The following is a 21,677-nucleotide window of genomic DNA, read 5'->3' as shown; positions in this document are numbered from 1 at the left end:
TTCTGGAACTCGGTAACCAGCAGGTGCTGTAAGACTGAGCTGCTAACATTGTGATTGGGACCTGTAGCAGTTCCCACCTCCATGCATCATTAGACACTTATTTTTAAAAGTTAAAGACACCAGGATGCTGTTGGTATAGCGGAGACTATGGAAAAGAAAACTAGTGATGCAACAAGCCATCTCGTGATGGCAGTTTGTTATTGCAGACTGCACAAGTTTGCTTTCTGAATACTTCATTTCTACCCATGTGTCATCTTTACCATATTTGCTTGCTTCTATGGCATATTCATAAAATGTTTTGGGTAGGAACTAATTGGATCTGAACCCTAGTTGCGTTGCACTGGCTACCAATCTTTGGGTGTTGTCTCATGTTCTTGAATAATAGGATATCCTCTTTCTTCCCCCAGCCTGGTAAACTGCATCATTTGGTTTGTCATAGTGGATGTAGGGAATTGGAGAAATACCAATATTAATCAGAATCTTTGCTTGCAGATGAAGCTTATGGAAGAGATTCGCCCCCCCCGGCTAAGAGAGCAAGAGCATCTCCCAGGGAAGGAAAAAACAAACGAAAGTCTGCAAAAAATGCTCGAGATGAAAGGTAACATTTTACGGGAACTCTTCAATGTCCATGTTTTGGTTTTAAAGGATTACCTTGTACGTTTTTGATAAATTTCTGAAGGATTGCATCGTGTGGGTACATTGCTTGGTGTAGAAGACTGCCGTTAATTTCTGACTTCAGGTCAGATTCTTTTCAGGTATAGAAAATGTTAGGCCGTGGTTTGTGGTTCCTTGATGTTGGGCAGCAGTGCTGTTGTTAAACACGTTGACTCTGCTCTGAGGCACAAGTTTAAATTCAACTCCAGAAAGCAAGATGAAGGCATCAGCGTCTCGGCTGGTTTGTCGGCTGTTCACCCTTGACCTTAATGACCATGAAAGAGACTATCTTCAAGTTGAATAGGTGGATTACATGAACAAGTAGCAATTGGGTATTGGCAGTTTGAAACCCCATTCATCTTGGGTTCATTACCAGAACCAAGGATTTATTTTGTTGTCACAATGCATCATTGTCAAAGTTGGGAAAAGTTACAGCTATTTATATCTCTCTCTGTGTACATATGTAAGAAATCTTGGCATGTATTCTCATTTATTTGGCAGTGAGGAATCGGACGACAAGCTGTATGAGAAGGACCTGAAGGCTGCCATTGCACTGTCCAAGAAGGAGACATCCCATTCACCTGGTGGGTTTACATTAAACTGTATGGTACAGGTTAAAGGTCAGATCGAAGGAAGCAACCTCATGTAAGTGTAGTTGTATGTCTCACAGCTCTGCATTTGTAGGTTTTGATTATTCCTGGCGGCTATTATGCCCACATGTTATAATGAATCTGGTCAGCTGGTGATGGGACTTCTGCGGGGGAAAGAAAGTCTTTGAACACACTAGTGTCCCACCAGCCAATCAATGGAACAACAACAATGTCAAACTAAGACAGTCTGTCATCCTTAGCTGGTGGTTTTTAACAGCAAAACTGAAGGAACTTGAAGAAAAATAAACCGTTTTAAAAAGCTGGCAAAAGGAAGAGATAAAATGAGATGTGACTTTTTCACCTGGCGCTCAAAAATTGTTGCATGCAGTTTCCTGACTCTCAGCTACTTACCTCATTTCGATACAGAATTCCAGCGGGTAGGAATTTCTAGTCTGTAGAAGTTTAGCAAATGGGAAACGCCGTAATCTGAAATCTTGAGAATATAACTTTCACGAAAGGTGTTTAGTGCCAAAACATAGTGGTGAGCTTACATTAGGGGACTGCTTTCTTGTAGATCCGAACTCTCGTGCCCCTCTCTGCTTGAAATTCAAGCACAGTAAAACTTACAGGATTTGCTACAATTTTTTTTGTTTTGAGATCATTGGGATAACTTGGTCACCAGCAGAAAATCATGGAAGTCAATTATAAATGTTAAACGGTCGCAAAATAGGATATGACAGCAGTAGTTTTCTGTGCGAGTGGTTACATGTATTTTTTTCTCTTGGTCTTGTTTTTATTCCTTTTATTATATATACAAGCGTCTCGGTTTCTCTCTGGCTGATTGATTGTTCCTGTGCATGCTTGTTCTGCTATTGGTTTTCTTTGTGTGGTTTCTCAGACTATTTTTCAAGCCTTGTGGATGTGTATTGCGCACAGTCTTGAGTGATTTTAACCCGATTTTTTAAATAACAAGTGGCAGTGGTGCATTTTGGAACACTTACTGCACGGTGAAGAGATACAAGGTTTCATTTTCCCGACTCTGCTTGGTTCCAGATCAGCAACAAGGGTGGGGTGGGGATGGCGGTATCATTTTGGGGTGGTATTGCACTTCCTGGTGGCCAGGGGGAGGCAGAATATTGGTTGATGTACTGAATGTAGAACACTTTCCCAGCTCGCCGGTTCCAGCTTGGTTAGTTTAGAAATGATTTGCTCCTGCCATCGGCCTCGGCGTTAGTGGATTGTTTTGGCCTGTGAACTTCGACAGAGGTGTCGCTGCAGGGCAGAAGGTGTTCTGTCAATCTTTGCTGTTCCTTTTACCTTCTCCGTCCCCTCCACCTACCGCTGTAGAAATAATAATCACCACCATTGATCTGTGCTCCGTTTAGTGATGAGGCTGAGACATTGTCGCGGTTTCGGTGTTCGATTACCCGATTTGCTATTCTCTACCTGGCTGTCATGAACCATCTGCAGGTTTAGTTCCTGAAGTGATGCTCAGTCTAGTTTGCTTTCGTAAGAATGTTCTGTAATTTACTTTCAGATGAGGACATGGGAAGTGAGGACGATTTGGACCATGGCGACAGTGATTATGAGGCTTCCAAGAAAAAGGGCAAAAAAGGAAAAAAGACTAAAGCAGAGAAGAAGGAGAAAAGAACACCGAAAAAGCCCAGGAAAGCAGCTGAAGGTGAGTTACATCTTGTGTTTTGAGATGAGGAGGAAATGGGTAGTGATCGAGATTGATGTTGGTGACGGTGACTGAGAACTCGCGAAGAGACGAAAGGAGGGAGGAACGAAAGCTGAAAAGGACATCTCCGAAATCTGGGGAAAGGGCCGCAGGTGGTTTGTGTCGTGGAATGCCCATCAGTTGTGGTTCTTGGGAAGTTCAGATTGGGCTAAGAAGGTGTGGAAAGGCTTTTGGTGGAAGGCAGGGCACTTTCCATGATGTCTGAACTTGTACGATTTATTTATATTGCACAGGCAACAGCTTATTATACAAAAATACAACCTTGTATGTAGAGCAAGGTTAGTTAGTTGAAGGCTTAGCCCAGATTTGTTTGTTTGTAAAAGCTCTACCCTGACTGTCGTTAACCCTCATCCTGCCCTCGCCTGACGTGAACCTTCTAGTAGAGGCTTACTGTGTAGTTATCAAGAGCAGAAACCCTCACTGATTTTATTCCTGTACCTAGTCTTAGGACGCTGGCCAAAATAACAAACTCCAGACAGATCAAGGGATCCGAGCCGAGATCTACATAGGATTACATTCCATAGGATATACGGCCCAGAAACAGGCCATTCGGCCCAACCAGTCCATGCTGGCGTTTATGCTCCACTCGAGCCTCCTCCTGTCTTTCCTCATCTAAATCTATCAGCGTAACCCTCTATTCCCTTCTCCCTCGTATGTTTGTCCAGCCTCCCCTTAAATGCATCTATACTATTCACTTCAACCGCTCCCTGTGGTAGCGAGTTCCACATTCTCACCACTCTCTGGGTAAAGAGGTTTCATCTGAATTCCCTATTGGATATCTTGGTGACTATCTTATATTGATGGCCTCTAGTTATGCTCTTCCCCACAAGTGGAAACACTCTCTCTGTATCCACTCAATTGTCTGTAAGTGCATTTAACTCTGAAAATCAAGACCATCTGGGCAGTTTAGAAACTTTGTCAGAACTACAATGTCACTGTCTGTCTAATGTTGTTTTCCTCAGTTAGCCGTTCCATTCTTCACGATGAGCCAGGAGCCTGCGCAAAGCTTAACATTGTCTTTGCCCTGCATCCATACTCGTGCCGTTCCAACAGAAGTCACCGGACAATCATTAGGAGTGGGAAAGCTCTGTCAGCTGTTCCTCGGCATGTCCCAAATCTGGGACCTTCTTGATCTCTGACTCACTCTAACACCATAAGGTAGATCTAGAGCTATCTGGGTGGGGTGGAGAAGGAACAGTTTCACTATGCAAGGTAGTACGAGTATAGGCCATCTACATTAAGCTGTCATGCGGACTATCAAATGGATAGTTTTTTTCTTCCTTTCAGTTTCTGGCCATACACCTGTAACCATTAGGGTGGAGCTCCCACTGTCTTTGCCAGTGCCACTGTTGGCTCGTAGATGGGATGTTTGAGAACAGCCTAGTGACCGCACTTTTTTTTTTTGGTTCACCCACGCGCGCACACTCTCTGAAGTGCTAAGTTTGATAATTCAGCAGGGATCGTGTGTGTGTTCTGGGATTGTGCTACTGTGCTTTGCACTGCCGCACAGAGCTCCAATTGAAAACCGGAATAGTCCACAGTAATTGAACAGTAATGAAGACGTGCAGGGGAGCAGTTGTCTGTAATTGGGGGCAGGTCGCAGGCTGTCGTTTCAGCTTACTATTCATTGGTTTATGAAAAATCCACGCCAGAGCTATACTGTATCATCGCTCTTTTACATTGCTGCTTCAGACGATGTTTTGTAACCGTTGGGTGGAAATCTAGTTAATTCGAAGCTGGCCATGTGGGTGTCCTTCCGGACAGGTACCCCAGTATAATTGTATTTAAATGGAATTGTTTTCAAAGCAGTTAGTCAAATGACAAAAATCATTCATACTCATAACTTTGTGTGTATATAATAATTTTTGGCAACGCGGGATTTCTTCTTTCTGGGTTCCTGGAATTGCTGCTTAAAGGATAACTCCAATCTCCAAACAACTTCTATTTTAAAGAAGGTAATTATAGTAAGTACTCCTGAATGGTAAGTACTTACCTGTAGATGTGTCCCAGGTATGTATGTTCTTCTCGTTCCTCCCTATCTTCCCCGCCCCAACCCCACCCCATCATGCCCTTAACTTTATCTCCTTTCTTGCCTTCCCATTCTGAAGGTGGATACGGATCCACAGGCACCGATACGTTAGCCGCGAAATCATTTGCTTTGTCTAAGCTCAGACACTGAGTGTTACATCGTGAAGGATGTTGCAGTGAAGCCTGATGCTGTCGTCAGCCAAGGTTCACGTGTGCTCTCCGATAATGGTTAATGGATAGTGATTGGAGCAGGAACCCCCTCCCTGATTTCATTTCTTGCCCCCGCCCTCAATCTTCCGAACCCATGGACACCAAAGACTATTATTGTGCTCCTGGTGGTTGAGATTAATTAACTCGCTGCAGGCGAAGGATCAAACCTGGAATCTTCCAGAAGTGCACTCGCGTTCTAGCACTGGGCTCCATTAGTTCAATTTATTTTCAGTCTTGATTTATAAGCAGTTGCAATAAAACATTGTATAAGAACTGCGGAAATGCTAGTTTTGTTTGACTGCTGATGCATATGAAAATAAACCCAGTGCTAGGAAGCAGAGGTGGTTAAGCTGCAGTATCTGCTTTTCTCCTTGCACACCACGTGACGGAGCACTTCAGAACTGAGTTTTACATAAGAACATAAGTAGGAGCAGGAGTAGGCCATACGGCCCCTCGGGCCTGCTCCGCCATTCAATAGGATCATGGCTGATCCGAATCTAGACTCACGTCCACTTCCCTGCCCTCTCCCCGTAACCCCTAATTCCTTATCTGCTAGGAAACTGTCTATCTCCATTTTAAATTTATTTAATGTTGCAGCTTCCGTAGCTCTCTGGGGTAGCAAATTCCATAGATTTACTACCCTCCGAGTGAAGAAGTTTCTCCTCATCTCAGTTTTGAAAGGGCAGCCCCTTATTCTTAGATTATGCCCCCTAGTTCTAGTCTCGCCCATCAGTGGAAACATCCTCACCGCATCCACCCGATCAAGCCCCCTCACAATCTTATATGTTTCGATAAGATCGCCTCTCATTCTTCTGAACTCCAATGAGTAGAGTCCCAACCTACTCAACCTTTCCTCATACGTCAACCCCCTCATCTCCGGAATCAACCGAGTGAACCTTCTCCGAACCGCCTCGAGAGCAAGTATATCTTTTCTTAAATATGGAAACCAAAACTGCACGCAGTATTCCAGGTGTGGCCTCACCAATACCCTGTATAACTGCAGCAAGACTTCCCTGTTTTTATACTCCATCCCCCTTGCAATAAAAGCCAAGATTCCATTGGCCTTCCTGATCACCTGCTGCACCTGCATACTAACTTTTTGTGTTTCATGCACCAGAACCCCCAGATCCCTTTGTACTGTAGCACTTTGCAGTTTCTCTTCATTTAGATAATAACTTGCTCTTTGATTTTTTTCTGCCAAAGTGCATAACCTCACACTTTCCAACATTATATTGCATCTGCCAAATCTCTGCCCACTCACTTAGCCTGTCTATGTCCTTTTGCAGGTTTTTTATGTCCTCCTCACTCGCTGCTTTCCCTCCCATCTTTGTATCGTCGGCAAACTTGGATATGTTGCACTCGGTCCCTTCCTCCAAATCGTTAATATAGATTGTAAAGAGTTGGGGTCCCAGCACTGACCCCTGCGGAACACCACTAGTTACTGATTGCCAGCCCGAGAATGAACCATTTATCTCAACTCTTTGTTTTCTGTTAGATAGCCAATCTTCCACCCATGCCAGTGTATTACCCCCAATCCCGTGATTTCTTATCTTGATGAGTAATCTTTTGTGTGGAATCTTGTCAAATGCCTTTTGGAAGTCCAAATACACTACATCCACTGGTTCCCCTTTATCCACCCTGTATGTATGTTACATCCTCAAAGAATTCGAGCAAATTTGTCAAACATGACTTCCCCTTCATAACACCATGCTGACTCTGTCCTATTAAATTATGTTTATCCAAATGCTCTGTTACTGTTTCCTTAATAATGGACTCCAACATTTTGCCAACCACAGATGTTAGGCTAACTGGTCTATAGTTTCCAGCTTTTTGTCTACTTCCCTTCTTAAGTAAGGGTGTTACATTAGCAGTTTTCCAATCTGCCGGGACCTTTCCTGAGTCCAGGGAGTTCTGGAAAATAATCACCAATGCATCCACAATCCCTACCGCCACTTCTCTCAAGACCCTAGGATGTAGGCCATCAGGTCCGGGGGATTTATCCGCCTTAAGTCCCATTATTTTACTGAGTACCATCTCCTTAGTGATTTTAATCGTGTTTAGCTCCCCCCCCCCCCTCCATTGCCCCGTTTGTCCAGTGTTGGGATATTTTTAGTGTCCTCTACTGTAAAGACTGATACAAAATATATGTTCAGCGTCTTTGCCATCTCCATGTTCCCCACCACTAGTTTCCCGGTCCCATCCTCTAAGGGACCAACGTTCACTTTAGCCACCCTTTTTCTTTTTATCTAGCTGTAGAAACTCTTGCTATCTGTTTTTATATTTTTTGCTAGTTTACTTTCATAATCTATCTTCCCTTTCTTAATTAATCTTTTAGTTATTGTTTGCTGGCTTTTAAATGCTTCCCAATCTTCTATCCTCCCACTAGATTTGGCTGCTTTGTATGCCCTTGTTTTCAGTCGGATACTATCCTTTATTACTTTACTAAGCAACGGATGGCTGTCTTTTCTTTTATTCCCCTTTTTCCTCAGTGGAATATATTTATCTTGAAAGATGTGAAATATCTCCTCTTGTACCGTCTTACACTTTAATCTGTTTTCCCAGTCCACTTTAGTCAATTCTACTCTCATACCTTCATAGTCTCCTTTATTTAAGCTCAGTATGCTGGTTTGAGATCCAACTCTCTCATCCTCAAACTGAATTTGGAATTCAACCATATTATGGTCACTCATTCCAAGGGGATCCTTTACTAGGACATTTTTTATTAATCCTGTTTCATTACACAGGACCAGATCTAAGATTGCCTGCCCCCTGGTTGGTTCAGTTACACACTGCTCAAGGAACCCGTCCCTAATACACTCTATGAACTCTTCCTCAAGGCTGCCATGCCCAATTTGATTAGTCCAGTCAATATGAAAGTTAAAATCCCCCATGATTATAGCTGTTCCCTTATTACAAGCCCCAACTATTTCCTGATTTATACTCTGACCAACAGAGTTGCAACTGTTAGGAGGCCTATAGACTACGCCCACTAGTGACTTTTTTCCCTTTATTATTCCTTATCTCCACCCAAACTATTTCACTATCCTGATCCTTTGACCCAATATCATTTCTGACTATTGCAGTGATTCCATCCTTGATTAACATAGCAACCCCACCTCCCTTTCCTTCCTGTCTGTCCTTCCTAATTGTCAAATACCCTTGTATGTTTAGTTCCCAGTCATGATTATCTTGCAGCCATGTTTCCGTAATGGCCACCCGATCATACCCATGTGTAGTTATTTGTACCGTCAACTCGTCAGTTTTGTTACGAATGCTGCGTGCATTCAGATAAAGAACTTTCAAATATGTTTTCTGACAATTTATTCCTGCTTTTACCCCTTTTACTACTTTACCTTTATCATTATACATTCTGTCCCTTCCTGACACGCTCTGGTTTTTAATTCCCCCACTGCTACCTTGCTCTATTGCCTTCTCCGCTGTCATTTTTATTTTTCGCTCTCTTAAAACCTCCCCCCCCCACTAATTAGTTTAAAGCCCTCTCTACAGCCCTAGTTATTCGATTCGCCAGGACTCTAGTCCCAGCACTGGCCAAGTGAAGTCCGTCCCAACGGAACAGCTCTCTCCTGTCCCAGTACTGATGCCAGTGTCCCAGGAAGCAAAACCCATTTCTCCCACACCAGTCTTTGAGCCACGCATTTAACTCTCTAATTTTATTTACCCTAGCCAAATTTGCACGTGGCCCAGGTAGTAATCCAGAGATTATTACCCTTGTGGTTCTGCTTTTTAATTTGGCCCCTAGCTGCTCAAACTCCCTCAGCAGAACCTCCTTCCTTGTCCTATCTATGTCGTTGGTACCAACATGGACCACGACGACTGGATCCTCCCACTCCAAGTTTCTCTCCAGCCCAGAGGAGATGTCCTTAACCCTGGCACCGGGCAGGCAACACAGCCTTCGGGACTCTCCCTCTCGGCTGCAAAGAACTCTTTATCTATCCCCCTAACGATACTATCCCCTACCACTACAACATTTCTTTTGTCTCCCCCCACTTGAATGGCTCCACGGTGCTGTGGCCGGGTTGCTCATCCTCCCCGCAGTCCCCGTTCCCATTCTCACAGGGAGTAAGAGCCTCAAACCTGTTGGACAAGAGCAAGGGCTGCGGCTCCTCCAACACTACCTCCTGGATCCCCGTACCTGCCTCACTTCTAGTCACACCATCCTGACCCTGGCCACGGACTACATCTGAATTAATTAATCTAATTGGTGTGACTACCTCCTGATACAGAGTCCAGGTAACTCTCCCCCTCCCTGATGTGTCTCAGTGTTTGAGCAGCCAACACTTGCTGTAAGTGTGATCACCGTGAGCATCAATGGTGTCCACCAGCTCCCACATATTGCAGCAGCAACACATCACCTGATCTCCCATTCTATGTAATTAATTAAATTTATTAATATTATTCTTAAATACCCTCTGCCCCGATTCTAGATGATGAATATCGCACCTTAGAAACTATAAACCACAGAGTTTAAGCTTAAAAAGAGAGAAATACCAACCAATCACTTACCTGCTTTCTGGTGACGTCACACTTGGATTACTTTTTACCTCTCTCCTTCCCTCTGAGTTCCAAGATTGGAGATTGGTACGCCTTACCTGGGTCTCGGGAGCCTTTATAAAGCCGCTCAGCCCGCGATTCCCGCCGATTCTCGCACTGAGGCCTTACCTGGTCTCTGGAGCCTTTATACAGCCGCTCAGCCCGCGATTCTCGCACTGAAGCCTTACCTGGGTCTCGGGAGCCTTTATACAGCCGCTCAGCCCGCGATTCCCGCCGATTCTCGCACTGAGGCCTTACCTGGTCTCTGGAGCCTTTATACAGCCGCTCAGCCCGCGATTCTCGCACTGAAGCCTTACCTGGGTCTCGGGAGCCTTTATACAGCCGCTCAGCCCGCGATTCCCGCCGATTCTCGCACTGAGGCCTTACCTGGTCTCTGGAGCCTTTATACAGCCGCTCAGCCCGCGATTCTCGCACTGAAGCCTTACCTGGGTCTCGGGAGCCTTTATACAGCCGCTCAGCCCGCGATTCCCGCTGATTCTCGCACTGAGGCCTTACCTGGGTCTCGGGAGCCTTTATAAAGCCGCTCAGCCCGCGATTCCCGCTGATTCTCGCACTGAAGCCTTACCTGGGTCTCGGGAGCCTTTATACAGCCGCTCAGCCCGCGATTCCCGCCGATTCTCGCACTGAGGCCTTACCTGGTCTCTGGAGCCTTTATACAGCCGCTCAGCCCGCGATTCTCGCATTGAAGCCTTACCTGGGTCTCGGGGGCCTTTATACAGCCGCTCAGCCCGCGATTCTCGCATTGAAGCCTTACCTGGGTCTCGGGGGCCTTTATACAGCCGCTCAGCCCGCGATTCCCGCCGATTCTGTGTTTTGTTTCTGTAAACCATTGGAAAAAAATTGTATACCTGGGACATTATCAGGGAGGGGTCGTACTTATCCAGTAACTAGATCCTAGCATTAATTCCATTTTTTTTTTTTAAACCTATGTATATATGCATAGTTTTTTTAAGTTTCAATTTGAGCCTTTTCACTTGGCTGGAAACAGCCATTAGTCTGTAGGAATCTGTCACTACTCGTATATGCTGGTACAATACACTGCTACAGGAAACTCTCTTCACCGGCACCTAAATAACCGGAAATCTCTCTTAACCGGCAAAATTCAGGAGTAGGTTCAGGTAAGTTTGACTTCATATTAGTGGCCGTGTAACCGGGGTTCCTGGATCTGTGGCCGTGTAACCGGGGCTCCTGCACCTGTTACCATGCAACAGGGACTCCTGGATCTGTGGCCGTGTACGGGGGCTCTCGTACCTTGGTAAGTATACCTCTCTGTAATCCGGACTTTTTGATCAACTGGCACCACGCCAGTCCTGTCGGTGCCGGATAAAGAAGAGCTTCCTGTACCTTTTTAACTGCCTTCAGACTTGGTGCTTGTGATCCTGCTTTATTTCTTTTTTCAATTAAATGCTCTCAAGCACATCAGAATTTTTTTTTGGAAGATTCTTTTAACACTTGGGGCAAGATAGTGGACGGCATCCCAAGTGTGCAGTGAGTTCTCTTGCGGCTTTTGTTTACAACTGTTTTGAGTTGATGGCGTGAATCCAGAAGCCGTTGTTAATTTTTTCTTCAATGATTTGTGTTCTGTTGTGAGCAATCTAATTTTGACCAGTGCTAGTCATACGGCTGTTTTATATGTTAATATCAACTAGCATTGGCTAGTAGTAATTATGACTGTTCTGAGTGTGCCACTTTGAACAATCGCTACTGTCATTGGTCCCTAGGAAGCACAAGGTGATTGCTGTGGTAACCACCTTCTGAGACCGATGGTTGGTCCGTGTGAACACTGTGACTGGGACATTGCATCGCTCATTGATCCTTGCTTTCTTGAGCCACAATATATATTTTTAAAACCTTCAATGTGTTATCAATATGAATTGGGAGGGCATTGTTCAATATTCATTCTAGAATTTAGAAATAGGCATGTGATCAACAGAATAGCAGGAATATTGTACAATACATAAAATATAGTCAATACAGGAAACTTTCTGATATCCGGCACTGACGGGACCGAGCTGGTGCCGTACCATCAAAAGTGCCGGACATACCAGCGTTAATGTTGAGAGATACGGAACTGAAAAGCTCCGTGTGAATCAACAAACCCTGTCAGCTTCAAAACAGTCGGCTGCAGCTGCAAGCGTCTCTAGCTGAAGCTGTTGCTATAGCTACAGACCTTGCAGTGCCTGACTTTTGGGGGGGGGGGCGGGGGGGGGGGGGAAAGCAACGAGAACTAAAAAAACTTACAGAAAACGGCTCCTGATTTTTGCTGTTAGACCGAGTATTCTGGACATAACCTCCAGATAAACCAAAGTCTCCTGCACTCTTTCTGATTTTGTCCTTGAGTAATTTCACAGGCGACGAACATGTTTAAACTGTACATTGCTGTGGGTCTGGAGTCACACATTGGCCAGACCGATTTCCAGATGGGTTTTTAACAATCGTTTCATTTCAGATTTATTTAATTAACTGAATTTAAATTCCCCAGCTGCCGTGGTGGGATTTGAACTCAAGTCTCCGGATCATTAGTCCAGGCCTCTGGATTACTAGCCCAGTAACATAACCACTATACTACTGTTCTGGTAATGCTGATGTGAAACAGTAGCTAGGATTTGTACAAGAGCATCCCGACACGATTGAAATCTGAAACTTCAAACATAGGGGACAGAACCGATGTGCTCCCTCTGGTTTCAGAGCGTTGCTATTAATCACCTCACCAGTTGGGAAGGAAGTCATACATAATGTTTGGGGGGGGGGGGGGGGGGGTGAACTCTTGATTTGTGGGGCATATTTAAAAGTTTGATGTTATGCCCACCATATTTAGTTTAGATGCTTCCTGATTAGCATCAAGGACACAGATTCTGTGTTTTTGTTTCTTCAAGATAATGTACAATCACTGATGGTTTCATACTTGATAGTTGAGTAACTTTATCAGAGGATGGGGACTGGAAAGGATTAGCCTGTTGGAGAGGATAGTTCATGAAACAATACAAATATCCTCCACGTGGATGCTTTCCCCGCCCCCCCCCCCCCCCCCCCCCCCCCCCCATATAAGCCTTTCTACTAAAAGTGCTTCTCCCATCCATTCTCTAACATTTTTGACAATTTTGTGCAATTTCACTTCATAAACCAATTTTCCTCACTGAATTACATTTGCTGTATAGCGCACCTTTTTCTTCTGCCTAGTTTTTGATCATGTTTGCAAGCCACCAGACCGTTTTGTGCTATCAGTAATGGTGATTTTAAAAAACCTCTTAACCAGGGTACAGACTAGTCTGTGTTACAGGGTAGTAACACAAGAGGTTGGGTGTCCCATTAACTAAGCAACACTAATGCAGCTTGTTGACACCTGACTCCTGAGATGTTGCTTCATTGAAACTTGTTTCAGTCACTGTTCTTTCTAATATGTAGTGGGGTGGTCTCATTTTCTCCGTGTTTGTGTGCACTCTGTCTGAAATTATGAGGCGACTGGCAGCTCAAACCAAATACGCCTATGATTTGAAGGATAATAATGGGTTTCATTTTCAGAATGGAATAGAATCATTTGTGCCTTTGCACACGCTCTTTTCTCTGCCCCTGCTGCTACTGTTGACCAGTAAACACAGCCGTGTGGGGAATGCTTTCAGTTGGCTTTTTAGTCAAATGTTTTCTTTGCATATGACCCTTTTTTTTGTTTGGGCATTTCCATTACTACTTTGAATGATGTATTACTCTTTTGGCAATGTTGCAGCACAAAATTCGTCCCTTGTGTCTGCAGTGATGTTTTCCTACATGTGGGCACCCCTAGTCTAATCTCACTGTGCTGCTTGCTCCCTGTAAATTTTAATATTCCTCTTTTTTGAAAAATATTTCATTCCCTTTAAAGAGAACTTGTGGACTCTACTTCAGCACTGGTTTTAAGGCGGAGAATTCCACGTTCAGACTATCCTCTGTATAATGAAAGTTGTTCCAACCCCTCAATATTTTAATGATTATTTTAAATTTGCGCCCTCTAGCCTTGTCGACGAGCAAAACCCATATCATGATTCTGCTTGCCTTTTCATGGCCTTATTTACTTGCGCCGTTACCTTTTATAATGACCTGTATATCTGACACCGAGGTTCCTCTGCTTCATTTAAAATCTTCCCATTTTAAGGTATATTTCTATTTTTACTTCCAACATGTAATCTGCAAGTCCCATTGCTGCAGTACACTGCTAGTTAGAAGATCTCCGTGATTTCACAAGTACTTGGCTTTTCTCTCTCTTTGTTGTGGGATGGTATGCTGCAATTCCAGTTAACAACGCTCTAATCCCAGAGTATTTATTTGGAAATAACCTTCATTTTTTTTTCTTTCTTGCATCTCCGCACAGCTCCATCACACTTGCACCTGATTGGCTCAAACATCATCTTCATAAAACAGCAGCAAATCACAACTGGACAATTTATAAAGCTAGGCATTTCTTCTGACCTTCATTACATGGCTCCCCCCCCCCCCTGCCCGGTTGGGAGGTCGGGAGGATTGAAGAGCAGCTGCCGATTTAAAATTAATTCAGCAAATAGCCTCTAATTTACCTCATTATGTGCTTATTCAGAGCACTGGCATTAGAGGGATAAGTCGGGTTAAACACCGCTCCACCGTAGCAATTGAACAGCGTATCCCGTTCTCTCTATGGGCAACGGCACGTGAGATGGATTAGTGATTGTTTCAGCGTGTAAAGTTTTTTCTAATGTTCACTGCGATGGCTGGCCCTCTGCATCTTTTATGATGTTTCCGTAGCTGATTATTGAAACACGACGCTTCCTTGCATAGATTTGACTCCCTTTATATCCTCCCTCCTTGCTTTTGGTTGTCTGACTTGGGTGGCCTTTACCGAGGAGGCAGCTTTACCCTGAGGGTTGCCTTTAACTGGTTTCCCGAGATCAGCATTTTGTTGCCAGGTAATTTCCTGTGTTTGCCATGCCTTTCTAAACCACGTGGGAAGCTAGAACATGGTGTGGTTTATTTTTTCTTGCTATCAAATCCCTTAACCAGATAACTTTTTTGCAGAATTGAAGATCTCAATTGGTTTAAATCCAGAGTTCATCGATTCCCCCCTCTACCAATCAATGCGATACCACCTGGCAACAAAACGCTGGATTATTTCTGGGAAATAATTTGCGTGTAGCTTTGAGTAGGGAAAAAACTCCAAATTAAAACTGGGCAAATGTACAAAGGTGAGTGAGCTGGTGCTAGGATCTGGGTACAACGATGCTCTGTAAAATAAAAGTTGTTCATCCAAACCATTTACCTCTGGGGAACAATATGCCAGACTTTCTGAATGAGCAGTTGCAAAATCTGCCTTTAATGCTGCATTTGATTTTTTTACTCTTCTGGAAAATAAATGGTGGAAGATATGAATAAATAATGAGAATGTATTGAGAGCAGATGAACAGTAAAGACTTTCTGGAGTCCAGAATAGCTCAGTGCATTGGTTACTTTTAGGGGTTCTTGTTAAGTTGTCTGGAAGGGCTGTACAAGAGAACATTGCAGTGGATGGTATGAAGAGTTTATTTTTTTTTAAATGTCACTACTCTGGGCCATGAGATCATTAAATGAATGACACTTATTTTCCCAACGTCTGACAGACCCTCCATTTTCAGTCCATTTCCACTGTGGCCTTTCAAGGGTGCAAAGTGAGTAATTCCCCAGAGAAGCCCAGGATTTTCAGCATTTTAATGTTTTTTATTTCAGATTTCCAGCATCCACAGTATTTTGCTCTTGCCTCTGTTTTCAATGCCTGTCTGCCTTCTTTGTGATAGCCAATTTCAAAACATTGCCATGGTTGACAAATGGGGATTAAGGATTATGATGATCTATAAATATCACTAATTATAGCAATCATGTAAAAATGTTCCAATCAATCAATGTATTTTTATTTATTTATCTTTGGCTACAGAAATAGCACACTCATTTAAAATCAGTTTTTGTTTGCAGTTGACCCACGAGTGTTGGTAGCGTGCCGTAACAGCCAGCGTGCCCTAACCGCCTGTGCAATGTGCTGGATGCAGCCACTTGAGAAACTGACTGTCAGATTTATAAATTTGTTGCTGGCACTTTAACCAGTTTCACTTCTTCATAAATGCACTGCTGATGACATCTTTATATTATAGTTCCAAATGATGGCTTCAAAATGGTCACCACCACCAAAAGGGTTGTGGTGACGCGGCTGTTGGGCACATAAAAGCACAGCATATAAACTCCCCGATGCTTGTGATGTCAACCTGTGCTGCAGTTGGCCCCCGCAACCGTGTGTTACGGCCCTGATAACCTGTTTGAAAATACAGGTGAGGAAAAGATCGGGCTCAGCTGTGATGTTCTCCGTGCTTGAATAGCCCGCCGATACTTGCTGTGCGTGTCCTCTCCTGAAGAATGGCCACTAGGGCAATATGCGACTGTTTCTGGAGCAGTATCCCTGCAAGAGGTGGCACCTTGAAGAGGGGAGAAGATTGGTGGGGGGGTGGAGAAATCACCACATGGTGTGTACCATGGGTTTACTTGATACGAAAGAATAATCACTGCCTGTCTGAAGGTTGTTTGCTGTGTCACTGTCCAAGGTCATGTAGAACATGGCTAACTGCAGAGGAAGGGTCCTTTTACTGTGACCCACCTTCAGAGTAGCACTCCTAACTGAGTGTCATTTTTTTCCATGTCCTACACCAACCACCCCTGTGGCAATTGAGTGAGGTTACTGTCACAACTTCAAAAAGGTGTCAATGCACTGACCGTCACAAGTGTCAATGGTGTCTTCCAGTATAAGCACTGTGGATTTCGGTGATTTTTAAAATTAAATCCAGTGTCTATTTGCATCATTTAGCAGGGGATGATGAAAGTGAAGATGAAAAAGGCCAGAAAGACGGTCGTCAGAAAAGGCAAGCTGCATCTAAAGCTGCAAGCAAACAGAGAGAAATCCTGTTGGATGATGGAGGGAGTGAAGAAGAGCAGGAAGAAGATGAAGAGGCTGTTCAGGAAAGTGAGTGATAAGATTTGTGCCTTTAGAAGACTTCAATAGTATTTGTGCGCATGGTAAGATTGTCATTGTGACCTCTTTGAATGGTGAGATTGTACACTGCCCCCTGGTGGTTGAATGGTGAGATTGTGCACTGCCCTCTGGTGGTTGAATGGTGAGATTGTACACTGCCCCCTGGTGGTTGAATGGTGAGATTGTGCACTGCCCTCTGGTGGTTGAATGGTGAGATTGTACACTGCCCCCTGGTGGTTGAATGGTGAGATTGTACACTGCCCCCTGGTGGTTGAAAGGTGAGATTGTACACTGCCCTCTGGTGGTTGAATGGTGAGATTGTACACTGCCCTCTGGTGGTTGAATGGTGAGATTGTACACTGCCCCCTGGTGGTTGAATGGTGAGATTGTACACTGCCCCCTGGTGGTTGAAAGGTGAGATTGTACACTGCCCCCTGGTGGTTGAATGGTGAGATTGTACACTGCCCCCTGGTGGTTGAAAGGTGAGATTGTACACTGCCCCCTGGTGGTTGAATGGTGAGATTGTATACTGCCCCCTGGTGGTTGAAAGGTGAGATTGTACACTGCCCTCTGGTGGTTGAATGGTGAGATTGTACACTGCCCTCTGGTGGTTGAATAAGTAGTTATACTATCTGAGGGGTGGTGCTGTGTCTCTCAGACCTGGTCGTCCCTGGTCTCTTGAGTTAGCTGACCGTGGTAGTCAGTGGCTACAATTGATGCTTAGAGGAAACATTAGCCAGTGTGTAGACATCAGGTGAAAGTAGGACTGAGCTTAGCTGTGGTTCCTTCCATAAGTTGAAATACTTTTGTTTTCGACCATCTAGTCTCTCTCACATGGAGCGGACAGTTGGATGAGAGAGTACTTCTGGTGCCTGTGGGATTATAACCTGCAAAAGAAGGGATGGTGACTGAGAGTAGTGGGCAAAACAAAATAAATTTAGGCTGTCTCGCTTACTTCTGTGTTATACTGTTAAGCAACCTCATTGAAATGAATAGATCTTGCTATCATTTTATATTTGGGTTCCAATTAGGAATAGTTCTTTTAAAGGCAAGGTTGCATTTAATGAATTGTACAGCATAGATATAGTAAGTCTAATGAAGCCAAATGCAAGTGCGCAGTAAGTAATTTTTGTGGTAGGAGCAAAATCCTGACTAGTTCATGCAATTGTAGGCTTGCGTTTATGTAATGTCGGTAAATTAGAGTCTAAATTGTTGATGTGTAATTGAGGCGGAGGCATCTTATGAGAAAGGTAGCGAAAGGGATGCGGTCCTGCAGGCAGATTTTAGGGAGCTAGGAAAGAGATTAAAAAGCAGGACCTCAAAGGTAGTAATCTCCGGATTACTCCCGGTGCCACATGCGAGTGAGTACAGAAACCGGAGGATCGAGCAGATGAATGCGCGGCTGGAGAGATGGTGCAGGAGGGAGGGCTTTAGATTCCTGAGGCATTGGGACTGTTTCTGGAGGAGGTGGGACCTGTACAAGCCGGATGGGTTGCACCTCAACAGGACCGGAACCAATATCCTCGTGGCGGGGTTTGCTAGTGCTGTTGGGGAGAGTTTAAACTAGCTTGGCAGGGGGATGGGAACCTGAGAGTGGATTCAGAAGGAAGAGAAACAAAGCTGGAAATGGAAGGCAGAAAATTAGTAAGCGAGTTTGGTAGACAGAGGAAACAAAGGCTAGAAAATAGACATCAAGGGAGTTTGGCAGTGCTAAATGGTATATACTTTAACACAAGGAGTCTAGGGAATAAAGCAGATGAGCTGAGGGCGCAGACATGTGGGAGTATGATATTAAAGCTATTACTGAGACATGGCTAAAAGGGCAGGAATGGCAGCTCAACATTCCTGGTTTACAGGGTTTTCAGACGAGATAGGGGGGTAAAAAAAAAAGGGGGGGTCGCAATATTGATTAAAGAATCAATTACAGCTGAGGAGGGAGGATCTCTTAAAAGAATCATCAAATGAGGCCATATGGGTTGAACTGAAAAACAAAAAGGGGCCATCACTCTGCTGGGAGTGTACTATAAGACCCCCGAACAGAGGGAGATAGAAGAGCAAATATGTAGGCAAATTTATGAGGCGTGCAAAAATAGGACAGTAATAGTAGGGGATTTTAACTTCCCTAATAGTAACTGGGATAAAATTAGTGTGAAAGGCATAGAGGGAGCAGAATTCTTAAAATGCATTCAGGAGAATGTTTTTTAACCAGTACGTAGCAAGCCCAACAAGAGAGGGTTCTGCACCTAGTTTTAGGGAATGAAGCTGGGCAGGTGGAAAGGGTATCAGTGGGAGAGCATATTGGTGGTAGTGATCATAATTCAGTTAGATTTAGGGTAGTTATGGAAAAGGACAATAATGGACCAGGGATAAAAGTTCTCCAATTGGAGAAAAGCTAATTTTACTAAGCTGAGGTGATTTAGCCAAAGTGGACTGGAGACAGAAGCTTGACGGTAAATCAGTGTCCGAGCAGTGGGAGGCATTCAAGGAGGAGATAGTGAGGGTTCAGAGCAAGTATGTTCCCTTAAAGAAAAAAGGTGGGACTAACAAATCTAGAGCTCCCTGGATATCGAGGGGCATACAGGGTAGGATAAAGAAAAAAAGGGGAAGCTTATGACCGATACCGAGGACTCAATACTGTAGAAAGCTGAGAGGAGTACAGAAAATGCAGGGAGGAAATCAAGAAGGGAAATAGGAAAGCAAAGAGAGGGCATGAAAAAATATTGGCAAGTAAAATCAAGGAAAACCCAAAGAAGTTTTATAAATACATTAAGAGCAAGAGGATAACTAAAGAGAGTAGGGCCTATTAGGGACCATAAAGGTAACCTGTGTGTGGAAGCGGAAGACATGGGTATGGTTCTTAATGAATACTTTGCATCTGTTTTCACAAAAGAGAGGGATGATGCAGACATTGCTATCAGGGAGGAGTAATGTGAAATATTAGATGAAATAAACATAGTGAGAGAGGAAATATGACCGGGGTTTAGCAGCTTTAAAAGTGGATAAATGCCCAGGCCCGGATGAAATGTATCCCAGACTGTTAAGAGAAGTAAGAGAGGAAATAGCAGAGGTTCTGACCATCATTTTCCAATCCTCTCTGGCTACAGGTGTGTTGCCAGAGGACTGCTAACATGGCACCGTTGTTTAAAAAGGGAGAAAGGATAGACCGAGTAATTACTGGCCAGTCAGCCTAACCTCGGTGGTGGGAAAATTATTGGAAAAAATTCTAAGGGACAGGATAAATCTTCATTTTAGAAAGACACGGATTAATCGGGGACAGTCAGCATGGATTTGATAAGGGAAGGTCGTGTCTGACTAACTTGATTGAATTTTTTGAGGAGGTAACAAGGAGGGTCAATGAGGGTAATGCATTTGATATAGTCTCTATGGATTTTAGCAAGGCTTTTGATAAGGTCCTGCATGGCAGACTGGTCACGAAAGTAAAAGCCCATGGGATCCAAGGCAAAGTGACAAGTTGGATCCAAAATTGGCTCAGACAGGAAACAAAGGGTAATGGTCGAAGGGTGTTTTTGTGACTGGAAGGCTGTTTCCAGTGGGGTTCCGCAGGGTTCATAGAGTTATACAGCACGGATAGAGGCCCTTCGGCCCATTGTGTCCGCGCCGGCCATCAAGCCCTGTCTAATCTAATCCCATATTCCAGCATTTGGTCCGTAGCCTTGTATGCTATGGCATTTCAAGTGCTCATCCAAATGCTTCTTGAATGTTGTGAGGGTTCCAGCCTCCACAACCCTTTCCGGCAGTGAGTTCCAGACTCCAACCACCCTCTGGGTGAAAAAGTTCTTTCTCAAATCCCCTCTAAACCTCCCGCCCTTTACCTTGAATCTATGCCCCCTAGTTATTGACCCTTCTACTAAGGGAAAAAGCTCCTTAGTATCCATCCTATCTATGCCCCTCATAATTTTGTACACCTCAATCATGTCCCCTCTCAGCCTCCTCTGCTCCAAGGAAAACAAACCCAATCTGCCCAGTCTCTCTCCATAGCTGAAGCGCTCCAGTCCTGGTGAATCTCCTCTGCACCCTCTCCAACGCTATCACATCCTTCCTGTAGTGTGGCGACCAGAACTGCACACAGTATTCCAGCTGTGGCCTAACCAGTGTTTTATACAGCTCCATCATAACCTCCTTGCTCTTGCCTTCATTAGCCGAGGCATAGAATATAAGTATCCCATATGCCTTTTTTTACCACCTTATCCACCTGTTCCGCCGCCTTCAGGGATCTGTGTACTTGCACACCCAGATCCCTCTGACCCTCCGTCTTGCCTAGGGTCTTTCCATTCATTGTGTATTCCCTTGCCTTGTTTGTCCCCCCAACGTGCATCACCTCGCACTTTTCTGGGTTAAATTCCATTTGCCACTGTTCCGCCCATCTGACCAACCCATCTATATCGTCCTGCAGACTGAGACTACCCTCCTCGCTATTTACCACCCTACCAATTTTTGTATCATCCGCGAACTTACTGATCATACCTTTTACATTCATATCCAAGTCATTAATGTAGACCACAAACAGCAAGGGACCCAGCACCGATCCCTGTGGTACCCCACTGGCCACAGGCTTCCAGTCACAAAAACAACCTTCGACCATCACCCTCTGCCTTCTGCCACTAAGCCAGTTTTGTATCCAATGTGCCAAGGCACCCTGGATTCCATTCTTGACCAGTCTCCTGTGCGGGACTTTATCGAAGGCCTTACTGAAATCCATGTATACCACATCCACTGCGTTACCCTCATCCACACACCTAGTCACCCCCTCAAAAAATTCAACCAAATTAGTCAGACATGATCTTCCCTTGACAAAGCCATGTTGACTATCCCTGATTAATCCTTGCCTCTCCAAGTGGAGACTAATTTTGTCCCTCAGAATTTTTTC

General features: G+C 44.4%; 1 protein-coding gene across 2 annotated transcripts in view; it reads left to right on the top strand.

The window, feature by feature from the left end:
• nucks1a (nuclear casein kinase and cyclin-dependent kinase substrate 1a) overlaps positions 1-21,677 on the top strand; it is a 50,060-nt gene that overhangs the window by 14,427 nt on the left and 13,956 nt on the right. For both annotated transcript variants that reach the window (XM_086011155.1, XM_086011156.1), the window contains 4 exons: positions 493-598; positions 1,156-1,238; positions 2,782-2,925; positions 16,625-16,780. In XM_086011155.1, the coding sequence (XP_085867281.1) occupies positions 493-598; positions 1,156-1,238; positions 2,782-2,925; positions 16,625-16,780 (489 nt within the window). The remainder of the gene's footprint in view (positions 1-492; positions 599-1,155; positions 1,239-2,781; positions 2,926-16,624; positions 16,781-21,677) is intronic.

The sequence above is a fragment of the Somniosus microcephalus genome, chromosome 18, assembly GCF_052327205.1.
Source record: "Somniosus microcephalus isolate GS21.2 chromosome 18, FLI_Smic_1.0, whole genome shotgun sequence".
In the NCBI taxonomy this organism is placed as follows: Eukaryota; Metazoa; Chordata; class Chondrichthyes; order Squaliformes; family Somniosidae; genus Somniosus; species Somniosus microcephalus.
The sequence above is the reverse complement of the archived record's forward strand: the minus strand, read 5'-3'. Positions and strand labels throughout refer to the sequence as shown.